Raw genomic sequence first — 22757 nt, 5'->3', positions numbered from 1 at the left:
GTTTTCAGCTCAAAGGTTTTGACCAAAACTAGGACATGTGCATTTACTCAGAAGTGGCGAAGTTGCATATATGGAGCTAGTCAGTTGCGGCCACTAGAATGGCAAGGGCTACTGGGCTATATAGCAGGGGTGGGCAAGGTTTTTGAACCAGGCGGGCCATATAAGTGTGACGTAATAGTTACATTCGATGAACAATATTTACATTGTTACAAAGCAAAGGATGAAAACAATAGCCTTATGCCCAAACTAAATTTAACGGCAATCTCGACAAATTCCTTGAGCTATTTTTAGCCATAACAGAAAAATTTAGTTTCAGTTAGGTTATGGCAGCATCAGGCGTGCCAGATTGAATTACCCAATGGGCCGCATTTGGTCCGCGGCCCGTACTTTGCCCATGTTTGATATATATATCATGATGGCTAGGCATTACATTGGTTCAAGTCATTATGCTCAGGAATAGAGTTATAACTTTGAAAGTTTTCGACTTGAAATTTGTTTAGAGGTAACAGTGACAGTAAGCGAATGTTTTTAGAGAAGCAAGTTTCACAAGTTCAAAGAGCACTTCATTAAATGTTGGTGGGAAAATAAATAGTCTAGCCATGATGAATTGTTCAGGATTTCTTCCGACTTTGAAAAGGGAATGGATCAGAGTGAAATATTAATGAATGATAATGAATGATTGGCAAGGCTATTATTTGGGTTCAGAAAAATTTGTCATTGCTCCCACCAGTTGGAAACCCCAAGTCTGTTTCCAAAGATTCAATTGTTGTTAATTACACTGGCTGACAAAAAAAAATTTTCTCATAAGAAACAACATTTTTCTGTCATTTTATTGAACATATTCATGCAATCTCACCAAAATATTCACAAATAAAGCTGGAAGTTGTAAAAAATGTTAACAATAGATGTCATCAGCTATGAATTGACGTTTTACTGATTTTCTGGAATGGTAGGCGTCGTCATCGTTGCGCTTGATAGACCAACAGTAGTCTGCAAGCATGGTGGCATCCCAACGACCTTGATAGCGAACTTTCATGTCGCTGTTATCTTGTGGAAGCGCTCTCCTTGCTCATCGCTCACATCACCTAGATTTTCTGGTAAACAGGCAGGATGGCTGTGCAAAAAATGTAACTTGATGCTTATATTTGCACCCAGTTGACGAAGACATGTGAGTAGTGTTTCAACAAGCTCTTTGTAGTTGGGCACCTTCGTTTTTTCCCAAAAAAATTTTACTACATTTGTAAAGGCCGTCCAAGAACTCAATTCTATTGGATTCCTTAAATTACAGAAAGTTGCATCATTCATTAACTTTCAAATTTGGGGTTCATCAAAAATTCCAGCTTTTAATTTTTCCTTGGTGAGACCTGAAAATTTCCTGCAAATAGCAAATATATTTGGAACAGTCGCCATCTTTCTCAAGATCCTTCACAAACTGTTTCATGATGCCAAGCTTTTTATGAAGAAGAGGAAACACAATTTTGGAACGCTCAACCGAAGGAGGAGCCAGAACATTGAGAGAGCCAGGAATCAACTCACTGCGCACAGGCCAATCTTTTGTTATTCAATGCTTTGTTCTTGCCATGCTGTCCCACAAACACAAGAAGCAAAGAAATTTTGTGTAGCCACCTTGTAGCCCGAGGAGAAATCCAACCATTTTCAAATCGACACATATGATCCATTGGTGCTGTCTGTATGAAATTTTTTCCAATGCAAATTTGATTTCATCATTCATGTTTTTTGAAAGTTGTTGAATGGCCTAGGTCAGTGATTGTTAAACTGGGGGGAGCGAAGGTAAGTCAGGGGGGCGTGAACTGTCAAATGTAAAACATGCTAAAAATCGTGAAATTACGACAAATAAATTGCGACGAGCGAATCCAACAATGCCTTCAACGAGGAATTTTATTAACTCGCAGTCTTAGCCACTTCCTGGCAGTTACTCGTATGCTACGCATTGCAGTACTCCCCGCAATCACGACCGATTTTTCATGGCTGTGTCACCAAAGTGGCTTTGCGGTGGCACCATTGATACCTTGTTAAGTCATCAATGGTGGCACTATCTTAAAACTACGAAATAATTACATTCAGCTCCAAAAGTGGACACGCCTCACTCGCACTCATCCCGACTGGCTGCGGCTATCCTTGTGATGCAATAATAGCACAGAGATGATTAAACTTGTACGGGTAAGTCTAAACAAGCCTAGCTCATTAGATATTGGTACACGGATTATTTAGTCGTAAGACACAAGATGTGTGAAGAAAAAAGAAAGTTCGACAGCAGGTATCTTCAATATGGCTTTACTGATAGGACAGAGAATGGTCATGTCGTAGCAAAATGCATCATATGCTTCCAAAGTCTGAGTAATGACGCTCTGAGGCCAAGTCGGCTGCAGCGACATCTTCGAACTAAACACAGTTCTCTTCAGAACAAGTTGTTTGCTTTCTTCCAAACCAGAGAAGAGTCTTTCAAGAAAATAAAGATTGTGGGTGAAGAGAGCTTTCGCCAATCCTCATCTGCTGAAGTAGTTGAAGCGTCTTACGAGATGGCTAATATGATTGCTCGTGCAAATAAACCCCACAATATTGGTGAAACCTTGATCAAACCATGCATGCTAAAAGCAGCCAGCCTTGTGTTGGGAGAGAAAAACAGCAGGAAACTAGCGAATATTTCTCTATTCGATTCCACGATGAAAACGCGCATTGATGAACTTGCAAAGGATATAGAATTGCAGGTTCTCGAAAAGATACATTCATCACCTTGTTTCGCCATCCAATGTGATGAGACAACTGATATAACCCAATTGTTTCGGCTGATGGTCTACGTCCGTTTTATCGTATCCGCAAGCATTGAGGAAAAAATATTGTTCCGTAGACCCCTTGAAACCACCACCAAAGGAGGATGTGTTCGAAGCTGTGGCTACATATTTTGACAGCAATGCCATAAAATGGGCGAACCTTGTGGGAATCTGCACCGAAGGGGCCCCTGCGATGCTAGGATCACGAAGTGGATTAATCAGCAGGATGAAGCAGAGAAGCCCGAATGAATCAGAACTCACTGTTTAATTCACAGGGAAGCTCTGGCATCCAAGACCTTGCCTTCAGCATTGGATGACATGCTTGCTGTTGTCATACAAATAGTTAACTTCGACAAAGCAACACTGGTCAAATCGAGGTTGTTTGCCAGGTAGTGCAAGGATATGGATTCTGATCATGAGGCTCTTCTGTTTCACACGGCGATTCGATGGCTGTCAAATGTTCATCACTGTTCGATGTTATCTCGCGTTTATGGGATGAACGAGGAAGTGAAGCTATTCTTCAAAGCGCAGGGAAAACAGGAACTCCTATTGTCATTTGCGTCAGACAGTTTTCAACTTGGGTTGGCATACCTTGTTGACATTTCCGAAGCCCTGAATCTTCTCAATAGGTTATTGCAAGGCAATAAAACTAGCCGCATAGATCACTACGATGCTATACATACGTTCATATCAATACTTGGGCTATGGCTTTGTCGAGTTCAAAGGAGGAAACGCGGCATCATTTCCTACCCTCGACTCCGCTCTCGATAAAAACAAGGCTGAACTGGAAGCCCATCTCCAGGTATCCATATGTCTTTTCCCTGAGTGAAATATGACAAGAATTCAATATGGCGTTTTCTATAGAAGGTTATGGGAGTTCCAGGCTGAAGTAGATTTTTTTCTAGAATCTTGAAGCTAGAAGTTCAGAAGATTTCTGGGGAAGGTCAAGTTCTCTAGTCAAATCATTAAGTTCTCCTTGAGAAAAAAGCTGTGACAGTGAAGAAGAAGGAAAACCGACATCTGAAACAGTGCCTTTACTACTATCAAAAGGGAGGTTTGGTCTTCTTTAGAGTCAGGTAATTCTAATTCGGGCAAGCCTCCAAACACTGGCACATGAATTTCATTGCAGTGTGGAATTAGTATAATTGCAGACTCGAGGTTTGAATAAACCAACGATTTCCTGTGTTTCCTATCGATTCCTTTGTGTTTACTGCACAGAATGATTGGGATGCCAAAGCGGAGTGACTCTCTATCCTTTTTTGTCCACTGTCGAAGATGCTCAACATATTACTTGCATACAATATGGGGTGTCCATACCTTATCTTGATCACCCAGTATTATTTTGAGGTAGGCAAGATAAGCATACTGCACAAATTTACTGCTCCCTTTCCTGTTTGATTGCAACGTATATTCTCCGCAAATTTAGCAAAATATATTTGCATTGTGGTAACAATGTCGCTTAAGAGAAGATGTAGCCATGTTTAATTTTTGCTTCAAAAATCTGCAACTCAAGCAAAACAATGCAGCTTATTTATTTCCTGTCTGACTTAACAAAATATTCCACAATCGGCAGGCTTATTTGGTACTCAGTGTCCGCTTCTTATAAACTGCATACCTCTTTATATAGACTTTTTTTATTTTTTATTTGACTTTTGCTTTAAGGTGTGTGATGTCATAATCGTTTGGCATACATCACAATAAAAACCTACACTTATAATTATAACGCTAAAATGCATATAGAAATACCCCTAATTTTAAGGTAGAAAAGGAATAAAATAGCAAATATTTCAATAACTTAACCTGATGGGAAAAAAACTTGAAAAAAACTATGATTTTCGGACTCAGTACCCCCAAGTTAATCTAAATTAGCTTAGAAACATTGGGCACCAAAAAATGTGTTTTCCAGTGTTATCAGAATTTGTGTCAAGATGCGAATGAAGGCCGGTGTCGTTAGTATCAGTAAGTAAATTGTTATTAAGGTTATCCATAAGTCCATTGGTAAGTATAGAGAAAAATATAGTATATAATATGTAAGCATTAAGACTTGAGGTACATACTGTTTTACTGGAAATTGCAGTTTAAATAAAGAAACGCCACATTCCAGTTATTTTCGGTAATGTCAAAATTACTTAATTATTGAATTGAAACCAGCGTAAATTATGAGAAATAATTAAATGATTATGGATTCACTATTGCAGTAATGACTCGACAGTTCCTTTAAATACTATGCTTATGATTGGCAGAAGACTGATGTGGCAGGACTTGCTGGGATCTATGTGATTGTCATTATTTTCAAAAGCTAGAATATATGATTCACATAAATATTTGCCTGATAGTTTTGATAACACTGAAGACTATTCTGGAGAATACTGTTTGGACCAGTAGTAGTCTAGGATTTGAGTTTTTGCAGAAAAATTGGCAACTTCGCCTTTTGAATAATTGAACATTACTATCTTCAATTTCTAAAATTCTTTTCATTTTTCATTTTATTGTTTTTGTCATCTCAATCCATTTTCTCACCTGAATACCTTTTATTTTCTGTTCTTTATTTTATGCAGGTATCAAAACCAATATTTGGAAATCAGCAGCCTGTGCAGTCGAGTATGTATCATCATTCTTGAATTAGATTTGTTGGTTTGCTATTATTTCCATCTGGAAAATGTAACATCGGATACTAGATTTGGTTGCAGCAGCCTTAAATATTTGAATGAAAAGTGAAATTTTGAATTAGAAGACTTTGTAATTGCATTCATTTTCAAAAACCATATCAACCATAAAAAGCATACTACTGATAGCAGAAATCGAGTTGAAATATATGGGATGTTTGATCTACTACAAATGAATTTTTGTATTTATTTTTCTGTTTGAGCTAATGATAGTTTTTTTTACGTCCACTAACATTTAGATTCAGCAAAATTAAGTTTTGGTTCAACTGGTTATACTTTTGGACAAAACAAGTCAACTTCTGCAACTACTGTGAGTACTAATATTTGTAAATTTTTTCTTGAATATGTCACTTCTGATTTAACTATAGAAGTTGATTTACTGTGAATGGCTACAATCTTTAATGATTTCATATTATCATTGTTTGATGATTTGTAAAAAATTAGGGCGCTTCTGAAGTATGTGAACCAAGATGGCGGACATCGGAATGTAGTATGTGTACCAGGTTAGGGTTAAAACATTATTTTATTCCATTCTCCTTATTTTCGTTCTATTACGCCATCGTGGTTCATATACTACATGAGTACCAAAATTAGCACAATTAAACTGATTTTTACTAGGGTCAGGGTATAATATACCCTAGTATATTATCATTCCGCAAATAATAAATCTTCAATAAGTCATGAGAAGTCATCATGTTTTTAGATGTCTTCTACTTCAGTCTTCAGTATACAAACTTTAGAAAGTAAGTTGTTACTCTTCTTACTTATTAGAAAAAAAATATAGATATAGATATAAAATCTGGTTCACATGGCTATTTTGTAAACAATGTTTAAAATGATATATACCGTAGGTATTTCCTCTTTTTTTCACTTTTTAACATCTCAACCTCCAACAAGAAGCATTTAAGTCAGAATAGACTGGTAACTACTTTGGTTAGCATGATATTTGGACTAGATATCAAATTTTTTTTTATCTTGCCAACATGTATAATATTACTATTAAACTTCAGAATCGGGTACAGCCAATCCAGCAGCTACAATCCCTAAACCATCACATCCACAAGTATCAACTACTGGTGTGCTAAAGGTCACCAAACGAAACGGCAGTTGGAGATGTGGATCTTGTTATGTGGAAAATGGACAATACGATGTAAATTGCAAATGTTGTGGACAAGCAAATCCTAATGCCACACAGGCACCAGGTAGAGTCCGCAAATTTGGAGCCAGTTTGATGACCATATTGTTGTTGTAGAACAGTCATGCTAATGCAAAAGTGTGATTACTTTTAAAGATAATAATTGGCATGGACAGCCCTAAGCCTGTTTAGAGCTTTCTTTTTATATTTTTACTGATAAGCGTCTTGATTGATTTCTTTATTCATCTATTATTGAATTTTCCCGCATATCTTTCATAAGTCAGTTTTCAGCGATTCTGATTTATTACAGGAAAAGATGAATCGTCAATCTCTCAACCACTCACCACTGCTTTACCAACTACGATTACTGATAAGTCAACTTTTGGTTGGTTTATTTCTCATTTTCAGCAATTTTTATTTCAGTTTGTTTCCAAGAATTTTTTTTTTGAATGAACATTACATTCTTTAATCAATTTTTTTACAGGTTTCCCTGGTGGTGCAACATCATTTAGTGATTTGATTAAATCTAACACAGGTGGTGGATTTGCTTCCAGTAATAAGTCAGGTGGATGGATGGGAATGCCAGAGCAAAAGCCATTGTTTGCCAGCATGACTCAGGGTGGTGATGATGACGACGGAACGTACCCGGTGTGTACACTTTACACTGTATAATATTTTAATCTGATAAAGCATAATTTTTCTCTGATCTTATCTATTGATTTGTCTTATAATTTATTTTGTCTTTATCACTTTGTACTTTCTAGAGTGAAGAAAATGCTGATATTCATTTTGAACCAATAGCAAAACTCCCTGAAAAATTTAAAATAGTCACAGGAGAAGAAGATGAAGAAGAATTATATTCACAAAGATGCAAATTATATAGATTTAATAAAGTAAGATCAAATGCGTTCATGACTTAAGGTTCGCATCTGATAAAAGAAGTCCATTTATGTTTTTCAATTTTGTCGTCCAATATATTATACAACAATACAAATTTGGGACCTCCAGAAGTAGACGGTGCACAACCTCAAACATAGTATGTGTGTACCGGTTATGATTCAGGTTGTGCGACATCTTGGTGCGCATATTTCTGGAGCACGTAAATTTGTTTTACTAGTTATATTTTTTCATGACAAGACAGTCTTATTTTATTTATTTAGAGACCGAAATTTAAATACTCACTTGCAATTGCAGCCAACTAATGAATGGAAGGAAAGAGGCACTGGTGAAATAAAGTTGAAGAGACACATTAAAAATGGACGAATAAGAATTGTCATGAGACGAGAGCAAATCTTCAAGGTGATTTTATCTGCTGTTTATAATGATGTTTTCTTTTCCTTGACATCCATTTCATACCTTTTTTTTAGGTCTGTGCAAACCATTATATTCGACCAGACATGAAGATGGATGAAAGCAAAACCTCTGATCGAGCATGGACTTGGACAGCAATGGATTTTTCTGACAATAATGAACCAACTATGGAGATATTTACTGTCAGATTTAAAAATACAGATCAAACTGAGAAATTCAAAGCAAAATTTGATGAATGTCAAGTGAGTTCAGATCCGGGTCTGTATATGATTGTCAGAATTGAAATTTACTCTTTGATCGGGATGGCCAATTTCAATAATAACAGTTAAAATTTCTTACATTTCCCATTCAATATTTGACCTGGAAATTTTACAGAATTTTTTCAATTCCTATTTGCGTTATATGATTTTGTGTTAAGTTTCGCTCATGGTTCAGTGAATTCTGAGTTGGATCATAGCGACAAAATTATTTTCAGATGATGTTATTAGATGTGGATCCTATGACACCATGCAAAGCGAGATCAATGAGAAGTAAAGAACTTTCAGACAGAGCAGAAAAAATGAAAAATGAATCGAAATTTTTCAAGAACAAGTTGTCTGAACAAACAAATATTCAGACAGAAAACAGTGGTAAGTCGAGCGATATTGGAATCTTGATTAGTATAAGAAATATGATTTTCGTGACTTTGATCCTCAGTGAAATGTTCATCAATAAGGAATTTATATTTTCAATATTATTTGTATATACATAATATGATTTATGCTGTACGCAAAAAAGATACAAACTATATTTCATGAGAAAGCGATACACAATTTAAACTACGGTAATATGTAATCTCACAGATTCTAGCCCAACTACACATGGACCTTCGGTGGGGGGACTCCTCACTGCGCCTATTCAACAAAACGCTCGGAGTTTAAGAGAAAAATCTGAAGATGTTGTCAAGAGATCTGATGACTTGATACTGGCGTATATTTTGCAATATTCTATTAATTTAATATGAGTTATCAGAGACTTGTTTTTCATAATTTAAAATGACAAATTTTGTTTGTTCTTTGATTATGAAAAATTGTACCAGTATTGTGAGGATCCAAATGTGAAGACTGTTCCAAATGCTTGCTTTAGCAAGCACTAGTCACTGTGATATTACTATGGAATTTTATACCTGACTTTTTCAATTCTTTAGCACACCACAAAAGCAACTCGAGAATTCCTTTGCACTTCGAGGTAATAAATTTTCATTCCAACCTAAAACGGATGATAATGAAAAATCTCCAAGCAGACAACACACTACAAGTGCAGATTCTAATGATCCACAGGCTGAAAGTGATATTCAATTTGAACCAATTTATCAACTACCTGATCATGTGGAAATAATTACTGGAGAAGAAGATGAACAAGTAAGTGATACAACAAAATATTATACAGAAAATGATATTTTCAACAGCCTATCGCTTTACCTCATGTATATTTCTTCTTCAATCATGTTGATGGAATAGTGATTTATAATTGCATTTTTATAGTTCATTCGACTACTTTCTTAGTATATCTTCATGCTATTCAGATCCTGTTTAGAAATCGAGCAAAATTATACATGTTTCATAAAGAGACAAAACAGTGGAAAGAGAGAGGTGTTGGAGACATTAAAATTTTACAACATTTTTCAACTTACAAAGTTCGGGTTTTAATGAGAAGAGAACAGGTAGATACACTATGTTTATATTATTCCCTTTTTATATTCTAATTGGTGGGCAATTTAGAAAGCATAATATTATTTCAAATATTACCACATAATTTAGGATTATAGAATCATGTTATCTGTAGAAAATTGCTGATTTTTCATTTTACAACACTTTGCAGTATAGTTTGATTGTATTTAATATTTTGATTAAAATGCTTCCAACATTTGACATTATTTCCCTTATTATTTGATTCGTTCCCTTTATTTATTTTCCAAGTCGAATTGAAGTTAAATTTACTTATGCCCAGGTGTTAAAAGTGTGTTTGAATCATTTTGTTCAACCTGAAATCAAACTTAGTTTTAAAGAACAGACGTCGCCTAAAACTTTGTTGTGGACAGCAACAGATTTTTCTGATTCTGAAAAACCGGCTGGAGAGGTAAGATGAAAACTTATTAAATTGATAACATATAGTTTTGATAAAAGATCCGATATTGTTTATCATTGAATAAAATTAAAACGAGTAATGACTATGACATACCGATTCAAAAATATTCAAATTTATTTCACTCGATCTAAAACTTAAACATTTGTTACACAATGATTATTGATCAATATTTCTTTAGACACTTCAATTTGCACTGCGATTCGAAAATCCTGATACTGCGTCTGCATTCAAAAACTTATGGAAAGAAGGTGCAGAGGCAGACGTTGCAGAAACATTACTTGAACCTGATGGATCAGCTATCAATACAACTGTAAAACCCGGTGTTACAAGCTCTGGTGCTGTGGCCGAGAGACCACAAAGGCCAGTTGATCAGCCAAAGCCTACATTTAGCTTTGCAAATGTTCCAAGTCCATTTGACGCAGCTACTGATGAAGGACCTCATGAAGTTATGGGTTTTATGTTCGGTATGTATGTTAGTGTATTATACATTTTGTGCATGTAACAACAGATTGGTCAGGTTTTCTAAACCACACACAATTGTATTGATTCTCATGAATAATTTGCAAAACTTTCCATTTTGTGACTGTGTATGATAAGTTGTGCGACAGTATATTGTGTTCAATTCCCCTTATCGCAAATTTTCAATATTGGCCTGTTGCAGGGGTCTGCAACTTTTTGTCGCTTGTGGGCCAAAATTTAGGGTCGCAAGTCTTAGTGGACCGCTCATATTCTTGGAAGATTAAAAACCGAATGGATGGCCGATTAATCACAATTTTTCCACACAGATCAGAAGTTAAAATTTTAATAAAATAATTTACAAAGACATTAATTAAAGTGATATTTTTTGTTGTATCACGCTTGATACGCTCTCAACAAGAAATGGAGAACATTTTCTAAATGGGAATCACTCATCTGAGTTTTCCACTTGGTCTTTGAAATGTTCATTTCGAAAACAAGAGAGCTATGCTCAAATATATGGACACGTAGCGCCACCTAATGGCAATATTTTTGATGACGTCATAGCAAAAAAAAAGTGATAGCTTTCTGAAGAAAATTTTTATCTTCAACCACTGAAAATTTCAAAGCAATTGGTCCAGTAATCAAAAAGAAAAGCGATTTCTTCAAAACGTGTGTCAAAGAACAACATAACAACTAAACTATCGGTATGTCCACTCAAAGTGTCCAATAATTGTCGTAATCATATGTACTTCGAAACATTGAAGTGAATTTTTTTGCATGGTTTGTCAAATTTGGATACAGTTTTCCTTCAAGAAGATACTTTTTATAAAAATCAAGCAGTGATTCATCTCTCGAATAGAACATAGATTTTTTTCTTCATTGCATTGCATCTTAAAAAATTCCATTCGAATATTTTCTGCACCTTTGAACCTTTTGTACCTAGCATCAATTTTTCTGCATTTTGTTGCCATGAAATTTTCTAAATATAATTAAATTATAGGCTCATTGAACAAGTAATTGTGAATTATATACATGTTTGGTTATAATATCATTTAGTCTACGCGTGTCTCACAATAAATTCTGTTACGTAAAAAATCAGCCGTTTCGTTACTATAATTCAGTGAAATATTTTACTTCGTGGGCTGGATCTGGCCCACAGGCCGTATGTTGCCGACCCCTGGCCTGGAGTTTGTTACTACTTCACCAATTACATAAATTCTATTTGGATAGATTTTACAGGAATTATCATTCTGTTATGCTAGACTGTGTAACATTACATTATGGACAATTCCCCTATATCCCTAATTATCAGTATTCGCCCAGAGTACAATATTTTACATTAAACTTCACACAATTGTTGTCTAATCGATTATTTTCCTAGACTATTCATTTAGATAACACACAGTTCACTATTTGCCTGGATTATTTTAATTTTTATATAAGATGTTTTTAAACTTGATTGAAGTTCATGCAATTAGTTTTGATCCTAATCGACGATTGTGTTAGGCTAATCGTTTGGAGACATTTTCAGTAGGTTACTTGACATTATATTTAAGAGTATTCCTCTATGTTTTGAGTTATGAAAATTTTTTCTTTAGCAGAAATCTTTATAAAAAAAATTTTTTTTTTGTGGTAGTGGATGCCTCTCAGTAATTGTTTTAATTTTATCAATCATTTTTTTCTAATATATCCATTTGTGTTTGTGCGTAATAGGTTGGGTGGCATTATATCATGATGGGTATTACCCATCATTGAAGTCCACACAATTCCTTTGATTCAAATGAAAAGGAAACCAAAATGCAACCTTATGCACCACAAAATATTAAAATCTCACAACCAAATATCAATGCTCTGTATAGTGAAAAACATTAAAACGAACAAAAGTGTATGACAAATGATATGGGTGCACTTGTCTTGTTGTAAAACAGCATTTAGAAGCGAACTTCATAAACTGCTTTCTGTAACTCCCCCTAGCCGTAGTGTCTCTACCCGAATTCACTTTTGAAAAACCTGATGGTAAGGACTTGACTATTATATCATTTGTACAGCTTTAAATTCTTTCAATTTTTGGTATGTGTAGATTTAAAATATTCTGAAAAGGATTTTAAGTTTGTACTCACATAAATAGTCATCATCAAGTCATTATAACTTGTTTCCAATAAATACCATTTCTTAAAATTGTAAAATTGGACTCCTATTTAAATTATATTCTACTTCTGTATAATAATTCTCTTCAAATTGTAACATTTGTGGAGATGGTCATTGTTTTTAAAGGTTCATTTGCACCCCAAGACTTCAAATTTGCTTTTCGATATAACACTGATAATAATCAAGAAACTACAAGGAGACAACAGACTTTGAGTGCGGGTTCTGATGGCCCACAGGCTAAAAGTTATATTTATTTTAAACCGTTTCATCAGCTACCTGATTATGTAGAAATAAGAACTGGGGAAGAAGATGAGCAAGTGAGGGAAAAATGAAAAATAAAAACATATTTAAGGAATTAAAAATCTTTACCAAATTCTTATCACAACTTTTCTATAACCTGAAATATACATAAATGGAAGGGACCCAAAAAGTTGTATTAGTGGCACGTAATGAGTCATTTCTTCATATCTGTCTATATTTTTCGTTCAGATATTGTTTAGAAATCGCGCAAGATTATACATGTTCCGAAAAGAGACTAAACAGTGGAAAGAACGAGGTGTTGGAGTTATTAAAATTTTACAACATCTTTCAACATTAAAAAGTCGGATTTTAATGAGAAGAGAGCAGGTAGGTTCATTTTTAATAAGAAATTTTAATTTTGATAATGACACTGTCCACATTTTTAAAGATCCAAGAATTTATTTTGTATTGTTTCATTTTAATGTCATACTTATTGGACAACCAGTTTACATCAATGATAGAAAAACATACCTACATATGATTGAAAAATAAAAGAATTAGGAATAAAACATATATCAGGGTGGTCCAAACCCAGGCCCGCGGGCCATATGTGGTCCGCCGCTTCATTATCTGTGGCCCGCATCGCATTTGCGCGAAAGTAAACAAAAAATCTCATTTGGTGTTGTTTTGTCATATAAATAACCAGAAAAAACTTTTGACATATTGTTACATCACTAATGAATGTCACTGAATTGACTAGTGTTAAGGCTAGCTGAGTTGAATAATGTGTTTGGCTAGTCTAAATTGATAACTGTTTTTTTATTTTTTGGTCGGGGAATATATGATAACAGTATAGGCTTAGTAGAAAACTATAAATCGAATGAGGAATTTAATAGCCTAGGTTGGCTATGCCTGATAACTAATTATTAATGTAATGGCCGAAGAATATATTCCTGTTTTTTTTTTTTTTTAGCAACCAGCCTAAACAGTAAAAATTGCTGCCTTTATGTCAGAAAATTTAGTAATTACCCTCCTGTATCTCAGATTTGGTAAAACTCAGTAATCAATTAATCTGCAGTTATTTTGTTAACATGAGTTCAAAAAGAAAACTGACCAATTTGAACAGATGTGTGGCTGGATTTTTGAGGAAGGGTTACCCCAATGCTTGCTTAATATGTCTGCAAGTTGTGTCGGTTTTTGACACAACTCCGTTTTCTCCGTTAGGAAGAGTTTGAAATCTTACACTAAATGTAGATATAGTAATATTATGCATGTTTTAGTAAGTTTTTTGGTGGTTTTGGCATGTTTTAGCTAGATAAATGAAAAATAATGATCAATGTGTTCACAATAAAAGAGTTTGTTTTGTATTGCAATGTTCACCTATTCTTGGCACTATTGCGGCCCGAAACAATACGAAAATAATGGTGTGGCCCTCGAGGCCGTCAACCTTGGACCACGCTGGTTTATATGAAGCATTTAATGTGAGTAGTCTTCTGAAGAATACATATATTTAATCAAGAAGGACTATGAAACTAAAAGAATATTTTAGATGATGTGAAACATTTGACAATAGGTAAAGGCAATAATATATTGTTATGATTTTGTGTCTAATAAATTGATTTATTCATTTATAATATTTTACGGAACTTTTTTATTTTATAAAGGTACTAAAAGTTTGCCTAAATCATTTTGTTCAATCTGAAATCAAACTGAATTTTAAAGAAAAAACTTTGCATGAAGTTTTGTTGTGGACAGCAACAGATTTTTCTGATTCTGATAAACCGACTGGAGAGGTGAGATTTTACTGTGTTGAAACATTGCCAGTGTAGTTCTAAATAGTATGATTTTGTAACTAAAATATAGAGAATGACTTTGAATAATAAGTATAATGAATTGGTGGGTTTTAAGTATCATCAAATCTTTTTTTTCTTATATAATTCAAAAATTTGTTTTGACTAAAATTCAGACACTTCAATTTGCACTGCGGTTCAGAAATGCCGACATAGCATCTACATTTAAGAACCAGTGGGAAAAAAGTGTAGAGGCAGCTATTTCAGAAACATTACTTGAACCTGACGAATCTGTTATTGATACTTCCACTCAAAGACCTAGAGTTACTATTCCTGGAATGATGGTCAAAAACCCACAAATTTCAATTAAGCAGCCAAAACCCAAATATAGATTTACAAATGTTTCAAGTCCGTTGGATGTATCAACAAAATATGATGAAGGAACTTTTGAATTCATGGGATATGTATTTGGTACGCAAAGTTAGTAAATATAATTCAGAGCACATGTGCAGTAAGGTTGGATTATGCAGTTAAACATCCCAGTATTAAATTAAGGAAGGACATTCAGGTATTCGATAACCAAATTTTTTTTGGGCAATCGAGATCCTTGCAGACGTACAAATTTTTTTGGAAACCATATAGGTTTGCTACCATAATGAATATGTTGTATTTCGTTTAAATTAATGTTGAAAAAGTACAATGTCTGAATCTTTATCTGATAACACGGTCCCTGCAATTTTTATCTTCTATTTAGCATACCATTCTCCATTTATTCCAGGTAAAACAGCTGCGTCTAAATCAACTTCAACTACTGATAAATTTGAATATGATATTTCGAAGATATCTTTCAATTTTGATTCAGATGTTACACCACAGGTATTGTCTGTCAGTATGTTTCCCTGCTTTTCATGTTAGAGGGGGTGTTTCGAAATTTAGGGGGTGGTAACTATTTTTTCTATCAGCGATAAAACTGTACCGTACCCCGTAGTTTATGAAATATTACCCATTGCACTATGCACGTACATAATATAAAACTTAGGCCAATGTTACGTCCTTTAACCCTTTCCAGTTTACCTTTCCATAAATGCGGCTTTGAAAATCATAATAAGAAACGTTAGGGTAATGCATAATTTGCTTTTTTGAGCAGCATATGCATAATATGTTAGATCTCGTTAAAAATGTAGCTATACCCAGCACTGTGAAAATAGGCTTTGTTGGTACCAACTATAGATGGGCAATTTTGGATTTCGAATCTTAATGATTACCTGTACCTGTTTGCCGAGATTTCACTGATTTAATTGTTACCATTTCATTTGATGTACCTCTTTATCAGTATCATGCTATTTCGTGTGGTAAATTAATTATCTCATTTGAGTGTTGTTTTGAACCTTTTTGTTTCAAATTTAGCACCTACTCTGTTAATACAAACTTCAATGAACTATACAAGTTGGAATGTATTGGTGGTAGCTTTGTAAATCAGAAATCCCCAAATGCAAACAAATAAACTTAAATTCATATTACAGAAAAACTAACGTGCATGCATGAGCAATGAAACAGGAGAAAATATTGATCATCTGCGTCTTTGTGGTGATACATAATGTGTTTTCATTTTGCATTGATCCGAGCTCTTTTTTTGATGCTTATTAGAAAAGTGTTCATACTTTCATGATATCAGTAATCACCTATGACATCAAATTCAAATTCCAAATTTCCTGTGGATCTTTTGTGAGCTTAAACCACTTTGCTTTATGCATTTAAAATATAATCAAATATGTAAAGTATTGATGACTTGTTTATATTAGATTGCGATTGCCGATTATTTTATCTTAGTATGACTTTGCCACTGAATAGGGATGTTTGTGAAGTGGTTGTGAATAAGAGTGTGAGGTTCTTATCGATGGAAACAAATCGATGAAAGCTTGTTGAAATTATAAAACAATTCTATGCCTTCTTTGATCATCTATGGTTGTAAAATTGACGAATATTAAGATAACTGAATTGTTTTTTAATTGTATTGTCTGTACGGGAAATAAAATTTAAGACATTGTTGTTACCCAATCGGCCTGGTCTTTTTTTCGTCACTTTCTTGATTGAAACAATGAAAGTGCATGCGGACTTTCATAAAAAGAACCACTGCTAAACAATACACATTGCTGCGATTTATGCGCGAACATGGTTTTGTTAATTGAGAACAAACACGCTTGGCTGCTATGCAATGATGACTTGTCCCACTTGTGTCACACGTGCGCCAAGTTGGAGAAGTGGGACAAGCGGGGAACGCGGGACACATGGGGAACGTTGGGCAAGCGGGGGAATGCGGGACACATGGGAACGTTGGACAAGTGGGATACAACATTTTTGAGACACCCACACTATTAAACAAAAAAGGAGCTACGATTCCCCACTCCACTAAAATGACAACGAAGGAAACAAACTGAATCACAGAAACTATATTTTTCTTCTTCGTTAGCTAACACATTCTATGGTTAGAATTGTTGAATGCCTTAAATTGAAAATTTGTAAAGACTCAGTTTATCTCTTTATACGAAAGTCATATCATGAAAGTTAACCCATCTAGGAAAAAATATACATGGGATATATATCGAAAGTAGAGGAGAAAGGCCACCTGTTCCGTGTTGCACGCTGCAATAGTAAGGAGACCAGCAAGCTTCTCGTAATGAATATGCCCTACGGGATTCGAACACGTACATCTGATTAGATGGCAAACCTTTTTCTAACGATTAATACGTTGCGCCAACGATGGGACCGCAATTTGGGTATCTAAACCTAGTTTGAGTATGAAGGAGAACGGGATAATGGAATTTCGGTGTCACTGTGGCTCATATATATATATATTTATCCATTTCACTGTTGTTCATAAAATTTTTTACGATAACTATGATGCGACTTGTAACTCGAAACATTAGTGCACTCGGGTAAGCAACAATCTGACTTGGGGCTCGATGCCTACAATTTGCTAGGCTCGTGACTGAACTTGACTCGGAATTCAGGGATCAACCAGAGGAGAAAAGGTAAGAGGAAAGCATTCGTTTTTTAAAGTGATATATGTTACGCCACGTAAGCTTTGGGGAATAGTGTTCCTAATTACGGAGCCTTTAAATTTCAAGAAAGTTTGGAATTTGTTCAGTGAAAAACAAGACACAAATAAATTGAACTCTAACGAAAAGCGAGTGTTATACCCATGCATGAAACTAAGCGAAAGCTCCTGGTACAAGACTGTTTTAGACCTTAGTCTAATGGTATATAGCAGAGGTGTGCAAACCGCGGGCCAAATGCGGCCCGCACGGAGAAATTGCGCCGCCCGCCGGGAAGTGCCAATTTTGAATGATGTGCGGCCCGTCAAAATTGAATTTAATTTGATATCTGAGAGTGTTTCCAATCCCTTTGCGTCAGGGGCGGACACCCGGGGGTGCGAAGGGGATGGGTCGCCCCCATCCCCCCAATAATTCTTTCTAAAGCTAAATAGATGTTGTTTTTAACTAACAAAATTATCATTATGTCTCAAGGTGCGATGGTCGCAACTCGCAACGGGAACAAATTATTAATAGGTTTCTATTTGATAACTATTTTTTTACAATAATGTACTCGAGAGCGTTATCTGGGCACCTTACATTTTTGCATACGGTCGAACGAGTGATACGTGGTCTTCAAACGCACCGCCATCCTGCGCTTCCGTATAGCCCGTTCCTCCAACATTACAACCTTATTATTATCATATGTTGCGAAGGAATGAATATTTTTATGTTTCTCCCGTTGCCAAATTCAATACTGTTATTGTCGAAAGGGGGTGACAAAATACATTTCCTTACAACAATTAACTATAATCTCTGAACAAACTATATAGGTTTAAGTTGTTATAAAAAATTTTCACCGCTTGGCGTATCTTTTCTCGTTATGAATTTCATGAAAAGCTAGCTAGACTGCAGTGGTTCTCAACCTTTTTCAGTTCGCGGACCTGTAAAATTTAAAAATAATTTTTGCGGACCGGCGGACTTTCAAAATTCACCAAAAATGTCATGAACACAAAACATAATCAAAGGAATGCAATTAGGACAAAAGTAGGCGGTGCAAAAAAAGACAATCCAATTTAATGAGAAATTTGCTGCTGTATTTTTTTTTGTATATTAAACGCTGTTCTAATGAAGTTTCTGCAAGGCGAAGTATAGCTGTTTGAACTGAATGATATTTTGCTGTTTGTTCGCCTTCATTTTACTATAAAACCTCGCTAAATTATATGCCTACTGTCAAATTACGAAACGTGCGAACCGCGAATTTTTCAATCAGGTACCGTACTATGTAGGGTTGGTTAATTTACAAACGGTGACCAAAAGATCGAAGTCGATCCAAAAAGATAAACATCGGAATAAAATCCCGAATTCAACCCGATATTCGACAATTCGTTAAAATTATTCGATACGATGGAAATATACTATTTTGCCCACCCGATCCGTAATTACGCCAGCAATTTGGCGAAGCGCGTGGTAGTCCAAACACTGATGCAATGAAACTCAATAAAATCTTCATAGATTTGATAAATTGCACTACTTCACGAAAGCGTGGTGGAATCGACGATTATTTCATATCTCGAGCACAAAAACGGTTATTATTTTCGGATAGTTTCTGCAGTCTGAAAAGTCGAATAAGCGTTTCGAAATAGTAAATGCTATGATCTTTGCCATCAAATTATGCCCGGGCCTTGCACGAAATTCATAACGTGAAAACGGACGTCCAGCGGTGATTTAAACCTATTTAGTGTTTTTAGCGATAATAATTATTTGTTGTAATGAAATGCAGTTTATTTGCCTCTTTCATTTCTCTCGCAAGTACCGACAATAACACTATTGAATGATTTTGGAAATGGGAGAAACTTATTGAATTGTAACAAAATGAATTAAGTTGTGAAAAATTGACAATACACGTGATAATAATAAGGGCGTAACGTGGAACGACGAGCAAAACCCAAGCGCGTGATCGGCGGCGCGTTTGGAGGCCACGTATTACCCGTGCGGTCGCGCAACGTTTACAACAATGTGAGGTGCTCCGAAGACGCTATCGTTTACATTAATGTAAGAAAACAGTTGTAATATCGGTAACTATTAACCATTTGTTCGCACTCTTTATGAGTAGAAAATGTTCGTGTTTTGTGATATGTGTGCCGCGATGTAAAAAGGGTTGGGAACCACTGCCTAGATGCTCTAATATTTCTGTGTCGATATGACATGGAATAAATACGTGATTTTAATGACATGCAAGTTAATGTGCTATTAAACTCATCCGTTAGGACGTTGGCCGACGTTATGAGATCATAGACTTAACAAACATCCAGCCGTCGAGGGCTTAAATGGCCAGAGGACCTCTCACCAAGTTTGGTTGTTAGAAGAATACCGGTACTACGAATCAATAGGAGTTAAAGAATCATAAAATTAATGGACATGAAGTCAATACTTTGTATTTTGCAATTAATATATTTATATTGCGCCAGTATGGACGTATATAAATGGATCCTGCCACAATCCTTCACCCCGAATACAACACACAAATCCTTAGTGACAAATAATATTAAATGTAAACAACAACATACTCTTAAGACATCTTAACACGGAAAATGATTAGAATTTCAAACAATATTATCTTCACTTATACCGGAATGTCGATATTTATGAAGAGGTAATTGACTCATACTTTAATTTTTTAACGTGTCTGTGTTATTTTCGAATTGGATGAAAACTCATGTCATTTGGAGTTGAAATGCTGATTAAATAAATGGGCAAAAATGGCAATTCTACTGGTCGAGATAATATTTCCCTATTAAAATTTAGCGAGATCGCATAGAATATCTTATTATCTTGTTCGACATTTCTAAATTAACCAAACGGCGTCGGCGCACTTTAATTAGGAGTTGAAACGACGGGAATATTACTCCTCCTCAACTCTGTCGATTTGGCAAAGGCCGTGGACAAAATATCCCCGAATTCAAGTGTTCGATTAGTTGACTCGCGAATACCATTTTAAAGAAAAGCGGTTATTGTGGCGTAACAATTCGTCAACACGACACCGTGTTTCTTGGTTGACGATTCAAGTTCGCACCCCTCTCCCCCCAAAATCCTCCCAAAACTATAGATAGTATCCGCTCCTGCTTTGCGTTGCAAAGCCTATACCGGAGTCAAATTTATTGGACACGTTTAGTGGACATAACGATCGTTTCAAAATTTTGTTGTTGTTGTTATTTGTCTCCATCATTTTTAAAAAATCGCTTTTCTCTTCGAATACTGGACCAATTGCTTTGAAATTTTTAGTGGTTAAAGATAAAATTTTTCTCCAGAAGGCTATTACTTTTTTTTCGCTATGACGTCATCAAAATTATTGACATTGGGTGGAGCTACGTGTCCATATATTTGAGCATAGCTCTCTTGTTATCTATGCCCTAGGGCTAACACCTAGCTTGTGCGATACGAACAACGCATGTCATAAGATCAATAACCGAAACTTTTGTGCATGCATCTACTAGGAAACCTATGCTGAAAGAGATGCAGCTCGCGGTTTCACCCAGTTTTTGTATTTGCCCCGCCAATATCAAAGGTTGCACACCTCCGGTAAATAGTGTTAGGTTTAAACCAGTTATCTGCAGTGAATTCTAACGGCTCTATTTTCAGAAGCTACGATTTATGCATGCTTGTTTAAGTTGAAGAGTTACAATCAGATATGGCATATTGAACGTGAGAGTGTAAAATTGCAATGTTTACTGATAGTGTGGTGGCGTACAAATTGTCCAGGCTTTCCTGTTTCTTATGCATTTCAATATTATGAGTGTTCCGTTTTAATTGAAGCCTAAGAGTAAAACCAAGTCCCTGTATTGGTTGGAATGCGTAATTTTGTGCTGAACTACATGACTTTTGATTTTTGAATATTCACTAGTTTGTTGCTTACCATAGTCATATATTGCCGTGACAAATCATTCATGAACATTAAGAAGGCCAAGGGTGCTATTGCTGAATCCTGGACAATTCTGCAGAGGATAGGCAACCTCAAAGACTTGTGGGGACCCTACTTAAAAAATAAAATTTATATCCACAGTTGGGCGATCAAATAATGGGTTGCTTGCAGCTCAAAATCAGAGAGTCTCCGTTATTGAGTAACAATTGTACTGACAATGCCTTTTTCAAATCTAAGAAACCACGACAGCACGGCTGGTAAAATGGTTGGTTTAAAAACCCCATTCATATTCGTTGATGAGATTGAATCGACGACAAAAGATGAGTATTTTTAATGTTCTAAATTTCCTCTCCAGTCTACAAATCTATGATGAAGTGAGGAGATATATATATGATTTATGAATTAAAAAAATGATTCAGTTCTATGGATATATATGTTATGAATGACTGTTTTCAATGAAAAAGAAACCTTCATGTATACATGCTTTTTTTCTTTTCGCGCTCAATACCAGCAAACCTACAAAGCAGTATTTTTCCTAAAAAACAAAGATTTTTGCAAAGGCGAGTTTTGTTGTCGTTTTCACCGCCCCTGCCGCGTCTTTCATCATCCAGTCTTCTTTCTCCACGTCCTGCAAACCCTTCAATGAATCGTAACCCACCGTCTGATGCTGATTCAGCCACAACAGCATCATTTGGGGTGAAATTTCAAGGAAGAGGACCTGAATATTTCGTATTTGTCTATCTCTCTGGTGCTCACTGTCAAAACGTAGCTGTCTAACCTAATATCGTCCATATGTTGTAATAACATTCCACAGACATAAAGGTTGCTTGTATGCAGAAACTGCTCAAATCTTCTAAATGTGTTATCATTGGTACCCAAGTTTTATACGGTTCCATGCGTTTACACTTGAACTCTGGCAAACCGAAAACCATCAGAGTAAGCTGTTTTCCGGAAATAGCCACATGGCATTGGAAGTTTCATAAACTGGTTCGCATTGGCTTGCATCAGGGAACAAATCCTACATAGGACTAATAGCATCATTTTTTCTGTTAGAAACCCTACTGTAAAGTGATAGTTGACACGACCCAAGATGTGATTTCCAGATTCTCCCAAACAAAAGAAATAAATAGCAAAC

At 35.5% G+C, this 22757-nt stretch overlaps 1 protein-coding gene across 4 annotated transcripts in view; it reads left to right on the top strand.

Moving 5' to 3' along the window:
- Positions 1-16715, top strand: part of LOC144427380 (E3 SUMO-protein ligase RanBP2-like) — a 189085-nt gene extending 172370 nt beyond the window's left edge. For 3 of the 4 annotated variants that reach the window (XM_078116543.1, XM_078116541.1, XM_078116544.1), the window contains 20 exons: positions 5351-5393; positions 5698-5768; positions 6162-6201; positions 6469-6660; positions 6904-6978; positions 7078-7241; positions 7358-7486; positions 7788-7892; positions 7961-8146; positions 8380-8533; positions 8747-8873; positions 9091-9304; positions 9469-9606; positions 9894-10022; positions 10210-10495; positions 12765-12955; positions 13128-13265; positions 14543-14671; positions 14845-15139; positions 15447-16183. In XM_078116543.1, coding sequence (XP_077972669.1) covers positions 5351-5393; positions 5698-5768; positions 6162-6201; positions 6469-6660; positions 6904-6978; positions 7078-7241; positions 7358-7486; positions 7788-7892; positions 7961-8146; positions 8380-8533; positions 8747-8873; positions 9091-9304; positions 9469-9606; positions 9894-10022; positions 10210-10495; positions 12765-12955; positions 13128-13265; positions 14543-14671; positions 14845-15139; positions 15447-15583 — 2943 coding nt within the window. In that variant the 3' untranslated portion in view covers positions 15584-16183. The other variant, XM_078116542.1, reaches the window with a different exon arrangement.
- Positions 16716-22757: the final 6042 nt, after the last annotated feature.

This window comes from Styela clava, chromosome 9 (genome assembly GCF_964204865.1).
Source record: "Styela clava chromosome 9, kaStyClav1.hap1.2, whole genome shotgun sequence".
In the NCBI taxonomy this organism is placed as follows: domain Eukaryota; kingdom Metazoa; phylum Chordata; class Ascidiacea; order Stolidobranchia; family Styelidae; genus Styela; species Styela clava.
This window is presented reverse-complemented; position numbering and strand designations above follow the sequence as displayed.